This window comes from Ochlerotatus camptorhynchus, unplaced genomic scaffold (assembly GCF_037179485.1).
Source record: "Ochlerotatus camptorhynchus isolate MF236.1 unplaced genomic scaffold, CSIRO-AGI_Acam_v1.1 ptg000025l, whole genome shotgun sequence".
Classification (NCBI taxonomy): Eukaryota; Metazoa; Arthropoda; class Insecta; order Diptera; family Culicidae; genus Ochlerotatus; species Ochlerotatus camptorhynchus.
Genome location: NW_027040517.1, coordinates 2,081,950 through 2,100,217, shown reverse-complemented (window position 1 = coordinate 2,100,217; position 18,268 = coordinate 2,081,950). Strand labels below are relative to the sequence as shown.

The 18,268-nt window shown below is 38.5% G+C and overlaps 1 protein-coding gene across 4 annotated transcripts in view; it reads left to right on the top strand.

Annotated features, from left to right (window-relative positions):
- LOC135708024 (F-box only protein 25) overlaps positions 1-17,204 on the top strand; it is a 36,836-nt gene extending 19,632 nt beyond the window's left edge. For all 4 annotated transcript variants that reach the window (XM_065229986.1, XM_065229965.1, XM_065229979.1 and 1 more), the window contains exons 3-6: positions 15,450-15,503; positions 15,566-15,989; positions 16,052-16,323; positions 16,380-17,204. In XM_065229986.1, the coding sequence (XP_065086058.1) occupies positions 15,450-15,503; positions 15,566-15,989; positions 16,052-16,323; positions 16,380-16,590 (961 nt within the window). In that variant the 3' untranslated portion in view covers positions 16,591-17,204. The remainder of the gene's footprint in view (positions 1-15,449; positions 15,504-15,565; positions 15,990-16,051; positions 16,324-16,379) is intronic.
- Positions 17,205-18,268: the final 1,064 nt, after the last annotated feature.

The window sequence follows — 18,268 nt, the reverse complement described above, 5'->3', positions numbered from 1 at the left end:
AAGCTCTCAATTTGTGTTCATAATTTCACAGCCAAATAAAAATCAACCCGTAGACGATCCTTTCTCTTTACATATAAATTATTGTAAAATAACAGAGCAGTGATTATTCTTGCTTTGGCAACCGAACCTGAGGATGCACTGCTCATGCATTAGTCAGTTTCGTACTCTCTGGAACTCCATATGACAACCGCAGACATGGTAAAGAGGCCTCATAGCCTAGTCAGCAAAGGCACGGTATTACCAAGCCGGAGGCGGCGGGTTCGATTCCCGGTCCGGTCGAGGGAATCTTTCGGGTTGGAAATTTTCTCGACTTCCCTGGGCATAGAGTATCATTGTGCTTGCCACACAATATATAAATTCATGCATTGGTATTGGCATCGAAAGCTCTCAATTAATAACTGTGGAAGTGCATTAGAACACTAATTTGAGAGCACGCAATAAGCTAATATGCGCTAAGTAATAAGCAGGGCGTCACAATATCAGCTTCAATCGACCAAATCGATGCGACGAAGAGACTGCTGGCTTTCTTTTTCTGATAAAGTCGAACAGCTTCGCAGCATTCTAGAACCTCAGTCGGCGTGCACAAACAAATGTTCAATCGCTTGTCTCTCTTTCTCCCGTCGCTCTATTGGTCTTCCTTTCAAGCTTCGGTGAAACGGATGAGCGAAAGAGCGCTCGACTTTGATAGTTTTCTCTTTCATGAAACACATCAACAGAGGTTTCATGACGTATATGACGGAAAATGAAATAACACGTTTAAAGCATTTCTCACGTGAAAACACGTGAAGAGTACACGTAATATTTTTAATTTATCTTCCATCCATATATTTATCTAAAAAAAATTATCAGAAACGGGACATAACGCATTTTAAACAAATTGAAAGATCGGTGATAGAGTATTCGTGAAAGGGGATTGAAAGCCATAATGAGGTTCGTTTAACTAAAAAATCGACGTTAGTTACATTGAAAGCGATGAGCAAAGCAACGACGAGAAGTTTCACAGCCAGCGTTTCCTTCTAAGCGTGCTTCTTTTTCACTATCATTTCTTGCTGATAGTCTAGCTAGGCGTTATAGAAATGAAGCGTCGAACACGTATGTATGAGAAAAAAAAAACACGAGTTTATTTTAGAGCTTCGAAAATGTAGAGCCCTGGTAATAAGCTTGAAATGCGAACAAGAAGAAGAAGAATACATGGTAAAATAATTTAAGTTTAATTATCATTAACATTTTATTCTCTCCGTGAGTTCACATTACAACGAGAAATTGCAAGTTGAATATGTGTTTACTTTCGGATTACTTTTAAAAGTGTTTATCATTTGAGCAGAACAATTTTCTCCTGCAAACGACGATCCTTGTCTACATGGAAAGCGAATGCGATTTTTCGAACTCGCTAAATATGTTCATTCAAAATTTGTAAGTTTTCGAACCCGCTTGCATGAGTAACACCATCATAGATCTGACGTCGCGCTACGACTGAAGGCCCAAACGCAATGTGGGCGGAAGCGGAACGGAAACGGTGTCACAAATGACATCAAGATGCCTAACCGCACTCGATTTGATTCTAACTAGTTTTCAATCCGACAAATAGGCTTACTCAGATCGGGCTTTTCCGCTACCACTGCCGTTCCGCTGTCATTGCGCTTGGGCCTTGACTCTTCCCTTCTTCTTCTTCTTCTTCTTCTTCTTCTTCTTCTTCTTCTTCGCATTTCAAGCTTATTGCATATCGCATATTAGCTTATTGCGTGCTCTCAACTTAGTGTTCTAGATGCACTTCCACAGTTATTAATTGAAAGCTTTCGATGCCTGTACCATTTTTGCATTGATATAATTGTGTGGCAAGTCCAATTCCCAGGGAAGTCCACCTCCTGCATGGTCTTGCTTTGTAGCTGCGCCTTTACCGACTGAGCTAAGGGAGGCCCCGTGACAATATGGTCCACACAAGATCTTCCGGCACGGAATCCTGCCTGCTGCCGTCGGAGAGTCGCGTCGATCTTCTCCTGTATCCGATTCAGGATAACTTTGCATAGAACTTTGAGAACAATACACAGTAACATGATGCCTCGCCAATTGTCGCACACAGTCAGATCCCCCTTCTTTGGGATCTTCACTAAGATGCCCTGCATCCAGTCGGCCGGAAAAGTCGCGGTGTGCCAGATATTACAGAATAGTTGATGCAACATTTGTGTGGATAGCATGGGGTCAGCTTTGAGCATCTCCGCTGATATGCGATCGACCCCTGGAGCCTTGATGGATTTCATGCTTCGGATAGCTGCTTCAATCTCCTGCAGTGATGGGGCCTCGGAATTGACGCGAGTGATGCGCGCACCCTAGGCCGATCATGCCGAGATGTTGATGGCTGGTTGGCCGTCGAAACTTGAAGAAGTTGTTCGAAGTGCTCAAACCAGCGTTTCAGCTGGTCAGTGGGGTCGGTAAGCAATTGTCCAGTCGTGTCCTTCACTGGCATCCTCGGGTTCATCCTTGATCCACTCAGGCGTCGTGAGATATCGTAGAGGAGGCGTATATCGCCAGTGTTTGCGGCTTTCTCCCCTTCGTCGGCCAGGGAGTTCACCCACGCTCGCTTGTCCCGTCTGCAAGAGCGCTTGACTTCCTTCTCTAGAGCCGAGTACCATTGACGGGCTTCGTTCTTGGCTCCTCGCCCGCTCTATCGCGGCTTTTGCTTCTCTACGCTCCTCAATATTCCGCCAGGTTTCATCTGTGATCCACTCTTTCCTCTGGGTGCGCAGCTCACCCAAGTTATTCTCGCTTGTTTCTATAAAGGCATACTTGATGGCCGTCCATTGTTCTTTTACGCTACCACCTTCTGAACGTACGCAGCTCGAGTCTCAAGTTCTTCAACAAAAGACCTTTTTACCGCTGGATCTTCAAGTCGGCGTGTGTTGAACCGCCGCCCGAGTCTCTCCTCCCGTCGCTGGATCCGCCCCATGCGTAGGCGGATTTCGCCGATTAGAAGGTGATGGTCAGACGTGATGTCGGCGCTGCGTTTATTCCGGACATCAAGAAGGCCGTCTCCATTTTCGGCTGATGCAGTTGTGGTCGATACCATTTTTGGTATGTCCATCATGTCGCCAGTGTAGATCTTGATGTTACCCTTTGGAACCTTATCCACGACGGCATTCAATTGACTGTAAAAATTCTCGTTGTCCTGTAGCTCGGCAGCATCGGTTGGTGCATAACATTGGATTATGGTAAGGTTACGAACCCGTGTTTTAAATCTGGCAACGATTATCCTCTCATTAACAGGCTCCCACTTGATGAGCGCAGCACTTGCCTGGACGCTAAGTGGGAGACCAACTCCACGATGGCGGGGAGCGTTTTCACCTCGAATACCAGAGTATAGTAGTACCTGTCCCGACGGCAGTTTGTGTTCTCCAAAGTTTGGCCAACGAACTTCACTCAGCCCCAGGATTTCGAGCTTCATGCGTCGCGCCTCGTTGGCGAGTTGTGCCAGTTTACCCTGCTGGGCTAACGTCAATACATTCCATGATCCAATTCGTGTCCGTTGTTTTGCGCTAAAAGTCGTTGCCGTTAAATCAGTTCGATGTCTTTCTCTGTTGGTTTCTGTAACAATTGTAAAGGTTTCAGAGACAGTAGGTGGTTGGCCTAAGGTCTCCTATCCGCCGTGATGGGGCTGCCATCTTAGTGTAGCTTCCGGGGAAGAGCATTTCTTATTCAGCCGCTGGATGCCAGTCAGATGCTGTTTGAGCCGCACCTCCATGGTGAACAGACGCTCGGGTTGGCGAAGCATTTCCTCTATCACCGTGCTATGGTTACCGCGCCAGTGTTCGCGTCGCACCTCCTCACTCTGCTATTGTCGGATTGACAATATTGCCCAGGCTACGCCAACCAGCTGTGTCCATGTTTCAGCTGGCAGTCTTTTGTGATCATATGACTCGTGAAGGCGTGAGGTAGGAACTTGTGAGGACCGGAGCTAGGTATTTCGCTCCTTCCAGATTGTCACTCACCATTTTGTAGCCCAACCGGTAGTTAGGCAAAAGAAATGCTCGTTCGTATCGTCATCAAAAGTTGCCCTTTGCCACAACAAAATCCACATAGCGAACAGAAAGGTCTGGATGTTTCTCAATAATGGCTACCACCTTCTGGGCCATTTGTCAAGATCAAACTTTTCGATTTGTCCCGCTTCTAACCTAAAGATCGCGTACCGACAACGTTGGATTTTATATGAATACAATGAAAGTGAAGAGCTTCAGCTGTCATATAAGTGAAACGTTTCAGCGGTTCGTGAAATATTTCAAACACTTCACTGAAAGAAAAGTGTCTGAAATTTAACGTGGACTGGCTTTAGGTTTTGATGCATGGTCAAATATCAGTATCTTGTTTTTCTCAGTAATAAGACCTGTTTTGATTGCAGAGAAGGTGCATATTTGAATAGATCCCAGAATTTTTCAAATGATGCGGAATAAGGATTCATGTCATTGATCTATTTTGATTAATGAGAGGGCACGTCTTTGGAAAAGTCCTATATAACGCTTCGAATATTGCAAAACAACACAATTGAATGGGGCTTCTGCAAGTGTGTATGATTTAACTGTATCGAAAACGAATACCTTATTACTTTTTTACATATATTGTTCCCGTACTTTTGTAAAACCACTTTAACATGTGTCGTAATTATGTAAATGATGTTGCGAAAATCGCCATGTGCTATATCACAAAATATGCGAAATTTACTTTAATGGCGCAAATTGTTTATGGTAATTTTTAGGAAAAATTATCTCGAATTTCTTTTTATCGTGTTTCATGTACATAGAAGTGTTTTTGAACGCATTCAGTCAAACAGTTAAAGTTTGAATCTTCCAGTTTTTAGAGAATGCATCCAGTTTTATCCAGTTTTCTATTATTAATAGCAAAATATTTTGAAGTATGATCACCAGCAGGCATGGAAAATCATTTGCATTCATTTCGTGCATTCATTTACATTCATTTGCCTCTAACTTTTTTCTTGAACAGCATTCCGCAAATTGATGTATGAAGCTTTTGTAGGTTTTTTTATTAGCTACTTTTGTGAACAAGTCAAATTCGTATCTCTTATGCACGACGAACAGAAGCCACTACTGTTTTTCAGTGAATGTATTTTACATTCACTGAAAAACAGTAACAAGTTCTGCCCGCTCTAGTTCGTGCATAAGAGATACAGATTTTAATTATAAGTTGTAGCTAATAACAAAACCTCCAAAAGCTCTTTTGCGGAATGCTGTTGATGAAAAAAGTTAGAGGTAAATGAATAAAACAGCAAAAAAGGTTAACTTCCATTTAATTCCACTTAATTAATTTTGGTATCCATGACAGATACGTATTTCGACTACAATGTGCAGTCAACCCAATTTCATTACTTCAGGTAAATGAATGTATGAAATGAATGCAAATGACTGTCCATGCCTGATCACCAGTACAGATGCTTACATTTTAAACTTTTATATTGGAAATTAAATCTCATCATGGCAACGGGACAGGCGTGCTTTGTCAAATCCACGATCATCCTGTATATAATAGCAACGCATGCCGATTTTCATACAAAATTGATAACTTTGACATTAACTCTGTTCTCTTAAGATCAATTGAGCAGAAACGTTCGCCATCGAACTACAAATATGTAAAAATTTTACGACTACAAAATACCAAATTTTTTGCAGCACCCGCCGGAAAGTGAGATACTAGGTAAAATTGTTCGAAATAATAGCAGTTTTAATAATTTGCATTTGAGCTCAATTCTATGATTTTAAATTTTACATTTCTAAAAATTCAAACAATCCCCACCCAATTAACAAGGTTTCAGCTCAATTTATCATAAAACAATAAAGTTACTTCATGGCAAAATTGACCGTTTGAATGAATTGTCGAAAATTTGTGGTATGTTTCAAGATGTGATAGGAGGTCTGCTTGGCTTACATCAGGCATTTGACCATCCACAAACTTGCCACCTGCCACCCAAAAAAAGCTCGCTTTTAGGTGCACCATTTAACGTGTTTTGTCATGGTAGTGATATCGACATGCTTAGAAATCAATGCATTAGGGATTAGGCAGACCATCCGAACTGAATTCAATCCTTTTTAAGCAAACCAAGGTCGAAGATTTAATTGAGCCACACTATAAAATAGTGTATTCATGGTCACTTGTGATCTGGAGTAAAGAAGTACAGCTATAATGTGACAATAAGATCTATAAAAATCTAAACGTATTTTTTTTTTATTATTTACACCTGTGTCGTGCACAGGTTTCACATGTGGACGCGACGCCACTGAATCTGCTGTAAGCTATAAGTTTGAAATGCAATGTAGTAGTAATACAAATACACTGGAGTCGCTTTTTACGCGAGTGATACGTACCGCGTAAAAATAACGTGTAAAAAGCGACTCCAGTGTAGTATTTTTAAGCAATGAATACAGTAGGGGTATTCACAAAGCGCATCGTAAACGTATACACCTTCGTAAATGTGTAAACTTCCATTACACTCCAATTGACCCTGGTATTTTTACGATAGTGTATATGTTTACAATGCGCATAGTGAATACCCCTAGTGTTTTATTTGTCGCGGATTAGTATTTGAAGTCGCGGATTTTTTTTGAGAAATCGCGGATTTCGCGGATCAAATTTTAAAAATCTTGTAGCAGCCCTGGATTTTACAATAAAAACCAACACAGTTCCCTACTAAAATGAGCTTTTAAATTATTGAAATAATGAAGGGTAAATTACGGTTTCGGCACTTCTGTACCTATTGAAAAGTGTCTAAGAATGTTCATATTTTGCAGAACGATCCTCTGGAATATGATACACTTTCATGCAAAAAATCAGCGCTCAACGACTTAATTTACCCAATGACCATAATAGGAAAAGATCCCAAAAGAAGGTAATTGCAGAATTTGTGGTAAATATCTAGCCACAGGTCACAACCCCCTCCGATATGAATGGAACTATGCTTTGACTTTCAATAAAATGTTAGGATAGTAGAGATATGAATCTTTCACAAATTGTTAGACAAGAAGAGAAAATTTTCATTTTAATTGGAAACCTTCCCAGTACTACAAGCCATGGACTGAATGTTTTCCATTTATGTTGGTGCAAGAATGAGGAAATTTAATTGATCAATGACGAAACAAAAAGCAGCTGTTCCATTGTCCTAGCCTGCGTTTTGGCATGGTGGAAGCTAATCCACAGCTTCGCCAACCTTGTTTCGCTATGGCTTTGAAGGAAAACTATCCCGTCAAGGTCAATGGACTTTTATTAATCCGTCGCACTAGTGATTTCAATGCTTGGGTTGCATAAAAGCAGAAAAACTCTCCTGTTAGTTTTGTTTCATTTGTTTATCAGTCCTGTATCATGTAAACAAGTTGAACAAAACCATTTTCCATCACCGAACAAAAATTTTCTACGTGGTCTATCCGCAAAGCGATTTTCTGCTGCCACTAAATAAAATTATTACCTTTTCCATTCGTCTTGCGGAATTACAACATACAAGTTCACTTTTCTGTTGTTTTGCTACGAGCCATTGAAATTTGTGATAGCGAAAGAGTTGCTATGCTGGTGGAAAACGATTTTTTATATTTTATTTGCTTTTGCTATACCACTACTGTGGAAACGGCACGGCATGGTCACCGACCAGCTCAATACCACTGTTGTACATGGATTGCAGTAACAATAACCATACAGCGAAAAGAACAAACGCCGTGCAGTGGAACATTCACCTTGGTGCCAACAAAAGCTCCATTGCTGTCTATAGGCGTCGAAAGATTCAGAAAAACATGTTAAAAAACTATAAGGTCAAATCTGCAAGTTTTAGGCAATTCAATTAGACTATTTAAAATTGTGTGCGGTAGTAAGTTGACATGTAATAACTCTTCCTAGTCACATATATGTCCCATATACAAATCAAATTATTGACAAAGGTCTAAGGTTCATACAAATTTCCAAAAAAATGTATGGACGATTGTCTACGCGGGTGGAGCCCCCCCTCCACCCGCGTAGACAATCGTCCATACATTTTTTTGGAAATTTGTATGAACCTTAGACCTTTGTCAACAATTTGATTTGTATATGGGACATATATGTGACTAGGAAGAGTTATTCTAAAACGTAGTTTATGAACAGCCCGTTATTTGTTTCAGTGTGGATAAATAATCATAACAATTAAAAATATACTGGATTACTTGTAACTTTTAGGAAACAAATCATGGCGTTTTTACTACACTATACTTACTATAATTGATGAGCATGTTACTTGCTAGTTGCAACGACAATGGCATGATAATATGTCTGGTAAAATAGCAAAATAAACCTATACAGATTCGTGAAGCGGTGGATTGCGTGCATGAATGAATGCTATCAAGCAAAACGAACTTCGGCACAGCGCCACAGACCGGAAAATCTCCTGTAATCCTCCTTCTTCCTTCATCACCGGATTAGCTTTGTTACATAATTGAAAAGAAAAAAAAAACAAATTTGCTTGCTTTTTTGCTTACTTAATCAATCCACGGGTTTTAAATATTATAGTTAATCTACTGATTGGTGTAAGTTAAATTTGAATCCACATCTCTAAAATTTCACCAAGTGCATGTACCTGATGAGTTAACATTTTTATTCTTGTCAATGTCCTCAAAATGTAACCCTTGGATCATTTTCGTCAATGTCCTAGAACTCTAGTTTTGTAGGTAATTCTGAGTAGAATTCCAAGACGACCTTGAATAGGATTCAATACAAATTTTAATGAAAATTCATAACCGATTTTGACGTTAATTCTTAAGGAATTATGAGAAAATTTGAACGAGAAGGAGGATTATACCATGATCATTCTGAGGAGAACTTCAAAATAATACAAAAGAGAAATCTAAGTACATTCTGAGGATAATTCAAAGAAGATTCTGAGACAAAAGGAATCCGGAGCATATTTCCAGTGAATTTTCGGAGAATTCATAGAGGGTTTATTATGGAGGATTACAATTAAATATTAGTATATGTCCTATCGAACCTCACATGAATTCGGTTAAAAATTCCAAGAGGGTTCTGACAAATTTTGTGGAGAAATCTAAGAAGAACTGCAATTAATTTTTAAGGTGCGAATTTCATAGTTGTGAGTTAAATTCCAAGGAAAGGGGCAATATTCAATGGTAATTCCAAAATATATTCAATGAGAATAATTCTAACGGATTTCTTAGGAATATCCTTAGAAAATTTTAACTTGAAATTTATTTCAAGTGGATTTCGATGAGTATTCTAAGGATATTCCGGTGTTTTTGTTTTAGATAATTCAAAAGAGAATCCCAGCAACATTTCGAAGAATTTTTGGGATTTCCTAGCAGAACTAAAAAACTTCAAGGGACAGCTCTATAGGATTGTACGCAATTGTGAAGTAGGACTACGTGGTCTTATATAATAAATGTTATTTTTTAACTGCACCAGGAGCTTGTGTTTTGTGTAGGAATAGTATGACGCGCTTGGTATAGATGGCCCACAGCGACTCACGAAGAGTTACTAATTCCGATCAATAGCCTCCTTCTATGGATGCTCATGTGGGTTGCAGCTTGCTGCTTGCAGGCAGCCTTTCGTTGGTACTGGAGACCACTACCACTCACCACACGCCGTGATTGAATAAACACCGTATGGTGAGACCGGATGGAATTCAGCTTTGAAATCTGTGTTAGGGAAATCGCAGGTAATCAGTAATAATTTTAATTATCATAGCAACAGTTGCACATTCGTGCAATTTTCAATAGTAACGTTATGAAGAAAAATTATAAAGTCTCAAATTTTACAGATGCGTAGAAATATTTGTGATCGATTGGTGATAAAATTATAGAAATTGGTTCAGGGGCAGCGGAGTTATTAACTTAAAAAATCTTTCATAATTTTGTTACATGTTCTATTTTTGGTTTTCACAAAGTGCACCCCCATATAGAAATCACAGACGTAGTCCTACGTCAAAAAAAATATTTGATATTCCTATTCCATGGGAATTTCAGGATAATATTAAGTAAATTTTGAAGTGAACTCCAAGTGAATTTTCAGGATAATTATTCAGGCAATTCCTAGAAAGAATTAATAAAAATTTAATGAGCATTGCAAAGTGAATTAAAATAGTTTTCTAAAGATGTCGTAATATTTTTTAAAATTATATTTTTTTCTTTACACTAGTCAATAATATCCATCAGAATATTTATCTCAATTTAAAATATTCCCATTATACATTTGGATTGTATTTTTGAAAAATGCGTGAAATTAGGATCATAGGTTAATGATACTTTATGGTAGAAACATTCGAAAAAACCTGAAAAACTCAAGGAATTTTATTAAGAAAAATGAGTAGACAATAAGCTATAATAATTATCAACAATATACTGATAAGCAATCTGCAGTTGTGGGATTAAAAGCGAAACTGGGACCATAAACCAGCAAATTTACCAGCAGGAGTGCCTACGGAAAAGAATACTGTCTTTTCTGGAGCTTTATGAGGTGGATTGCCTATTCTGGCCGGACTTGGCAAGCTGCCACTACTCAAATTCCACCAAACAGTAGTACAGCGAAAATGGCGTCACAATGGTTCCCAAGGAGATGAATCCGGCCAATACTCTCCGGAACTAAGGCCACTTGAGGAATAATGGTCAATTGTGAAGCATATACTGAAGAAAAAGGGTGGAACTGAAATTTACCTGAAGGATTTCAAGCGGAAATGAAATTTTACAGCCAATAGCATTGGCAATGGCTTATGGTTCGAGCAATGGTCTAGGGTAAGAAGGAAGACTGAAAAGATGGTCTTACAATAAGCATAATACCTACAAATATACAGCTGTTACATTGAACTATGAAAAATAAAACGCATTTTTAACCCCCAACCAGGGCTCTACATTTTCGAAGCTTTAAAATGAACTCGTGTTTTTTTTTCTCTCATACATACGTGTTCGACGCTTCATTTCTATAACGCCTAGCTAGACTATCAACAAGAAACGAAAATAAAAAAGCAGGACGCTTAGAAGGAAAGGCTGGCTGTGGAACTTCTCGTCGTTGCTTTGCTCATCGCTTTCAATGTAACTAACGTCGATTTTCTAGTTAAACGAACCTCATTATGGCTTTCAATCCCCTTTCACGAACACTCTATCACCGCTCTTTCAATTTGTTTAAAATGTCCCGTTTTTGATCATTTTTTTTAGATAAATATATGGATGGAAGATACATTAAAAATATTACGTGTAATCTTCACGTGTTTTCATGTGAGAAATGCTTTAAATGTGTTATTTCATTTTCCGTCATATACGTCATGAAACCTCTGTTGATGTGTTTCATGAAAGAGAAAACTATCGAAGTCGAGCGCTCTTTCGCTCATCCGTTTCACCGAAGCATGAAAGGAAGACCAATGGAGCGACGGGAGAAAGAGAGACAAGCGATTGAACATTTGTTTGTGCACGCCGACTGAGGTTCTAGAATGCTGCGAAGCTGTTCGACTTTAACAGAAAAAGAAAGCCAGCAGTCTCTTCGTCGCATCGATTTGGTCGATTGAAGCTGATATTGTGACGCCCTGCCCCCAACAAGATTTTCAAGTCCGGATTTTCTCGTGTTTAACCCAAGCAACACACATCTATCAAAATAGGTTGCTTCAACTTGATTGTGACTGAAATAAGGTGCATACAAGTAACCACAACTGTTAAATGACAAGTGTGCTGCTAGGGAACCTTTATAATGTCGCTTTCCCAAGTCGACCTAATGACTCATTCAGCTTTGTTCGGTCCAGTAGATGTTCGGCCCAGTAGAATGAATAGCAACTCATGTTGTAGAAGAATTATGCTTTTTTCAGTAATTCAAAATTTAGATCTGGATATCTATATCATTTAATATTTAAAACGCTATCTCGACGTTTCATTCCTCATTTCGGAAATAGTTCTAATAATTAGGCAATGTATTCTTATTAGGTAACTAAGCAAACGTGATGAAAGTTCGCAGATCGCATAAAGATCAACATAGTTCATATCTAAAAAGCGAGACGTGTTAGATAATAGATTTATTCTAGACTTTATTTTAGGCGACCATATGAATTTCAAATATGGTAAAATATCCCTGTTATTGAAAGTCGTGTTACACAGTGTTGTTAGTTTTTAATCTAGTTGTGCAAGATCTTGCAATATAGTGGTGCCGGTGGTGTAGTGGTAGGCGTGATTACCTCTCACCCCAGCAGGCCTGGGTTCAATCCCAGTCGGCGCCGCCGGGATGTTCTGAGGCATAACCTCTCTGATCACGTCTTCCTCTGGAAGGGAAGTAAAGCCGTTGGTCCCCGGTTCATGAGTTGATGGGTCGAATCGATAGGTAGGGTCCAGGTGTGGGAGCTGCCTTCCTGGCGTCGGTAGCATTGGTGCCCAGCACGGAAAACAAGATCGACGGAAAACAAATCAAAGAAAAAAAAATCTTGCTATATAAACTTTTGACGAATGCGTACAGATAAGAAATCGATGCCTACCTTTTTTGGATGACTGACAAATCAATTAGCATGATTCTATTTCTGAAAGTTTTCCGATAATGTTTAAGTCACATTTTGGTAACTTTTTAAAATGATTTTGGTCACTTTTTTAAATGATTTTAGTTACTAATTCACTATTGTTATTGCTTAACACTGCTATCAGCCCTGTACTTTACACCATGTAGTTTTCTACAACTTTTCCTCTCATTTTTCACGTAATAGTTGAATGATTCACTCGTGGATGTACTAACGAATCTATGACAAAAGGTCGAAAAGACAGGATGTCAAAATTAGTTTTTTAGAATTTGCGTCTTTATTGTATTAAGGGTACCTACATTGCAAAAAAATAGTAATATCAATGTTCTACATTGAATCAAAGTCATCTGAAAAAAAAATAGTTCTGTTCATAAATTACATTTTTTAGAAAAAAAAAAACAAGAACAAATGTGGCTAGCTCAAGTTTTACTGTTCTCGTGATTTGGCACTATAAATAAAAAGAGCAATAACTATATTTTCCTTAGCGGCGCCGGTGGTGTAGTGGTAAGCGTGATAACCTCTCACTCCAGCAGGCCTGGGTTCAATCCCAATCGGCGCCGCCGGGATGTTCTGAGGCATAACATCTCTAATCACGGCTTCCTTCGGAAGGGAAGTAAAGCCGTTGGTCACCGGTTCATTAGTTGATGGGTTGATAAGTAGGGTCTAGGTAAGGGAGCATTGGTGCTCAGCACGGAAAACAAATCAAAGGAAAAAATACTATATTTTCCCTTATTTTATAAGTTCCTCATTCTTCTGATAATTTTCTATGAAAAAAAAAAGTTCTACACGCTTAAAAATGATTACCGACTTTGGTAATTTTTACCGAACTTTCAACAGCTGAACAGTTCGGTAAAAAGCAGGCATTTTAATTCAAGGAAAACTGATGACACAATAACAAGACTCGAATATTTAAACAAGGCTGACAGTGTTTTAAAATTAAAAGTAAATTAAAACAGCTTTTAAAAAGAGGATCAAAGTCTTACCGAACGTTCAGCCGTTGAAAGTTCGGTAAAATATTACCGAAATCGGTAAGAATTGTTAAGTGAGTATGGACCTTCTTTTGAAATGATTATTTGAACAGTACTCAACTCGCTGGCAAATGAATTATCAAGCATACATATATGTTTTAATTTCAAATGACGCTTAGGGTTTTACATGAGCTAGCCTTTGCGCTAGTTTTATTTGTCCTTCTTTTGTTTGCTGCTCGTTACCTTTTTAAGACCAGCAGATTTTGTTTGATAAGTATCGAATTACCATTTTTCAAATTTCGGTCTAATTCAGATCACATTCCCAAATTAATTCTTATATACTACATACAGTTGCGTCGCAAAAGCTCACTTTTTACTAGCGCACCCAATTTAAAAAAAAAAAGTGATAGCTAGCTATATCTGCATTCAGATCAATTGCAAAATGCCCAGAATCTTCTAGTTTTAGTGATATTTATCCATTGCAAGCAATATTTCAATAAACTATATAAAAAACTCTACGACGTACGAGATGTGTTGCTTGTATGCAAGTTGAGAGTCCAGGATGACACCTATTTACCTCTATGCCTATATCTTTTACATGACTCATACGTTCGATAATGGTGTGCCGACGAGCATAGTGGAAAATAACTGGTTCTTTCTTTCGAGTAAAGGTGATGACTGAACACTTCGCAGGATTCACCGTCATTCGGTTCAAATGGCACCAGCTGTGTCAATTTGTGTCACCATTTTTGTAATAAACAGTAATTAACAGCATTACCTATTTTTTTCCACGATTTGTTTTCCGTCGATCTTATTTTCCGTACTAAATACCAATGCTGTCGACACCAGGATGACAGCTTCCACACCTGGACCCTGCCTATTCGATCCATCAACTCATGGACCGTGGACCAACGGCTTTACTTCCCTTCTGAAGGAATGCGTGATCAGAGATTTTACCATTTTATTACCAGTTCCCCTAAATGTATAAATCCTGTATATTATTTTGGTTTTTTATGTGTGTATTGCTTAGTACTCAACATATTGCTTAAATAATAATTATCCTACATTAAATTTGACGAAGCATGAAATTGTAAATAAAGTATGTATTCATTAATAATATATGTATCATTAGACTGGTGCAAAATTTGAAATTTTCGCTCCACAGTGTTCAAACGGTTTCAAATCGGGCCCTGATTAGCCTCCGAAAGTTTAAACTCATTTGATAAGAAACTGACTTGGCACAAACCATTTTAAGTTTATATGGAAAATACTATGGGAAAACAAAACTTTTTGTTCATTGTCTTCTAGCCTTTTTACATATTGTACTGTTAACAAATTCTATTGCTATTCTTATGGGAATTTTTATCAGATACAACTTTGCAGAAAATCTTTTTTCAGCCAAACGTCAAATTAAATAGTTATTAATTGTTTAAGAGATTGATAATCTTATGGCAAGATAAAGCAACTGTATTGTGGGCAACACTGTATTCTTCAGTGTGACATAGTAGCCATGGTTTTTGTCCTCTATTCTACGCACCATAAACACCAATGATGCCTGCTGAACAGTTGATTGAGCATAATCATAAGACATCAGTGACTTGAATCATTAATAACTTTTGTTCCTTACATTTGATCGAAAAATTGTTGTAGCTGAGAAAATTTTCAACAAGCTCAGCTATCAGTTTCTAAAGTAGAGTGAACTGGTGAATTTTGAGATAGATATGAACCGAAATTATGGTTTCTCCATAGTAATTCCCATATAAACTTCAAATGGTTTGTGCCAAGTCAGTTTCTCACTAAATGTGTTCAAATTTTAAAAGCCTAATCAGGGCCCAATTTGGAACCGTTTGAGCACTGTGGAGCAAAAATTTCAAATTTTGCATCAGTCTATTGTATCATAGAAGCAAACAACGAATCGAAAGCCTTTTACTAAACATTTTCTCTGTATTTTTTGTTATCTTTTACAATAGGTGCATATCTGAATGCAGTAGCTCTAGTGATACGGAAAATGATAATGAAAGCGGGTATTATTTTTTTCAAATTTTGTAAATCAGTTCAAAAGTAAAAACCTTTTTTCTTAATACAGAGACAATGAAATCCCCCCTCACTGTCATATAACACTAAAATGTACCCGCGAGATTGCCGGTTTCAATGGACTGGGAGAGGCAGTTCGCCGGTTGGATTTCCGCAGCTCAGTCCGAGATGGCCGTCGATTCAATTACGTATGCGCTCTTTTGCGGCTACTTGTTTCTGGTAAAGGCATCACAAGTCTTCCTGGTGGAGCACAACGACTATTGCTTCAGATGCTGGAGGAAGTGGCAACGTACGTCAGCGACTCGCAGCAGAACATCAACGTCCTAAGGGGTCTAGTGCAACAGCTGCGACTACTAGTCAATCAGGAGAATCAAAAATGCTGGGGAAAGCCACTCGGTAGTCAAAGTCTGTGGGAGGGACACGTGCAAACCATACAAAGGATTCAGAACATTGCTAGTCAAATACAAATTAAGGAGGTTGATTGTTTTTTTAGATCTTGTGTATTGTGGCTTGTCTCTAAATTATTATCTATTTTCAGCCTGGTCCAAATATACGCCCAAAGCTACACGATCTGCCAGAGGAATGTGTTCGAGAAATTATATTAAGGATAACCGATTACAAGGATTTAGATGCTTCCGCATCGGCTTGGTCACTGATGGCAGCGTTGATTTCGGAGCAACGAGTATGGCGAGAACTGTCTCATTACCACTTTAACAAGCAGCAAATCGACTTCATCCTAGACAAAATGTGCCTCCAGGACACAAAAGAACGCCACCGCAATTGGCAGGCAATCTATCATGCTCTTCGAAAGTAAGTTTTCGAATTCTTGCCTATAGATTTGTGCTAAATTTTTGCTATTGTTTTAGAACATACGGTGTACCTGAGGAACTACAATACGCCGAAATTTTAGCTTTCTGTCGCCTTTGCCGTTGCCTGTTTTGGCCTTCAGCTGGACATCCCTGCATCGTGGATCAATGTCCGGATATACGACAGCGCATCCGGGAGGCAGGTAACGATGATAATACCGAAACCCAACCGGTACCACCGGCCCAATTCCTCAAATATTTCTCATTGTAATTTCCGACGCCATTAGAAATCAAATTGTATTCAATGTTCGCTCATTGAACTTTGCAATACTTAGAGCGGATTGCTTAACAATTATTAAGTTGGTTTGTCCGATTGAACAAGGTGAAGGTTAGAACAAAGTATGAAATCATATACAGTACACGGAATTGAATGGAAACCAAAATAGAAAATATATACATATATTTCTTCTAGACAGATTATCGATATTATATGTGTTCAGGGTAATATTTGACAGAGGTAAATACAACAGCATACAATAACAGTGACGTATTCTACAGATAACATTTTTATGAAATGCTAAAAGCCAAGAGTAGGAATATTTTCATGTCGTTTTTGAGAGGGTAGCGTTTCAATAGAATTCATTTGCTTTACGGAAATATACGAGGGGCAACATGTCTGTTCGCGAGCTAAAATATGCATGATAAATAAGAACCGTTGAACTGAATATCGATGATCGTTGTATTTTGTTTGATAAATGCAATTATTTGATTAATTTTCCCATAACATGCAAATTAAAGGCATTTAAGTTTCTAGGAAATTTTAAATGGTCAATATAGGTAAGCATTGCAAATTGATAAATAAAAAAAACATAGTTTTAAATGTAATGGTGATAAAAAGTCGACTTTTGTTCAAAATAAAAGTAGTAAAAGCCGAGCAGAGTACGATATATTCGTAAATTTTCAACTAGATCCTATTTTGACAACACACAGCAAAATCAAATGCAATTTGCAAAAATAAGAAAATTTCATCACAAACTCCAATATGGCGCTGGAAAAAACTAATCATTTACGTAGTTTTTTTAGTGTGTTAAACCATTCTAAAGATAACACAGGCATAACAGAGGAACGCTTTATTTTTGCTCCACCAGAAGCGAATTTTGGTGTTTCCATACAATTAATAATAGCGTTGACGGCGCCGATAGTTGAGGGGTTAGCGTGTCTGAGTTCTATCCCAGCTGAGGTCGTTGGGATTTTTCTGAGGCGAAAAAATCTCTGGTTGTAAGCGGCAAATGGCATCCTCAAAAATTCGTAGTCTATGGTTCACTGAAAAAAAAAACCTTTTTGGACATTGTCGGGATTAACCTCCATCTGGTGGAAACTAGAGGCAAGATCCAGCGTAGTGAAATGTTGGCACCGGCCAAGTTTGTCTAATATTTCGGTGATGTTCGGTATTGGGTACCGATCATCAATCGTTTTTTGGTTAAGCTTTATGTAATCCACGACCAAACCCCACTTACTAAGACCTGATGCGTCTTCCTTTTTGGGAACGATCCACATCAGAAATACCCATGGGGATGTACTAGGTCTTCGATATCTACTTTTGCACCTCTTTCTTGTGGCTATCGATTTCCGTGTAACAGGGAAGTTCAGAGGTGGTTTTTATCCGATGCTTAATGACCCTCATAAAGGTCAAATCAGTTCCTTCTCGATAAAATGAGTTCTCGTGCATTGCGAGTACTTTTATCAGTCCGGATCTTTCCTCTTGGTTGAGGTGATTTAGCCCTAACCATTTTGCAAACTGAGGGCGCTCAATTTGCTACATATTTCAAAAGGTATGCTGTCGAGATCTATGGAAAATGTACGTATGTCTTGTTTAGTCAATGTTGTCTTGATACATGTTGTTCCTGTATTGTTGATAAAACGGGAGTTTATTGCAGTGTTAATGACGG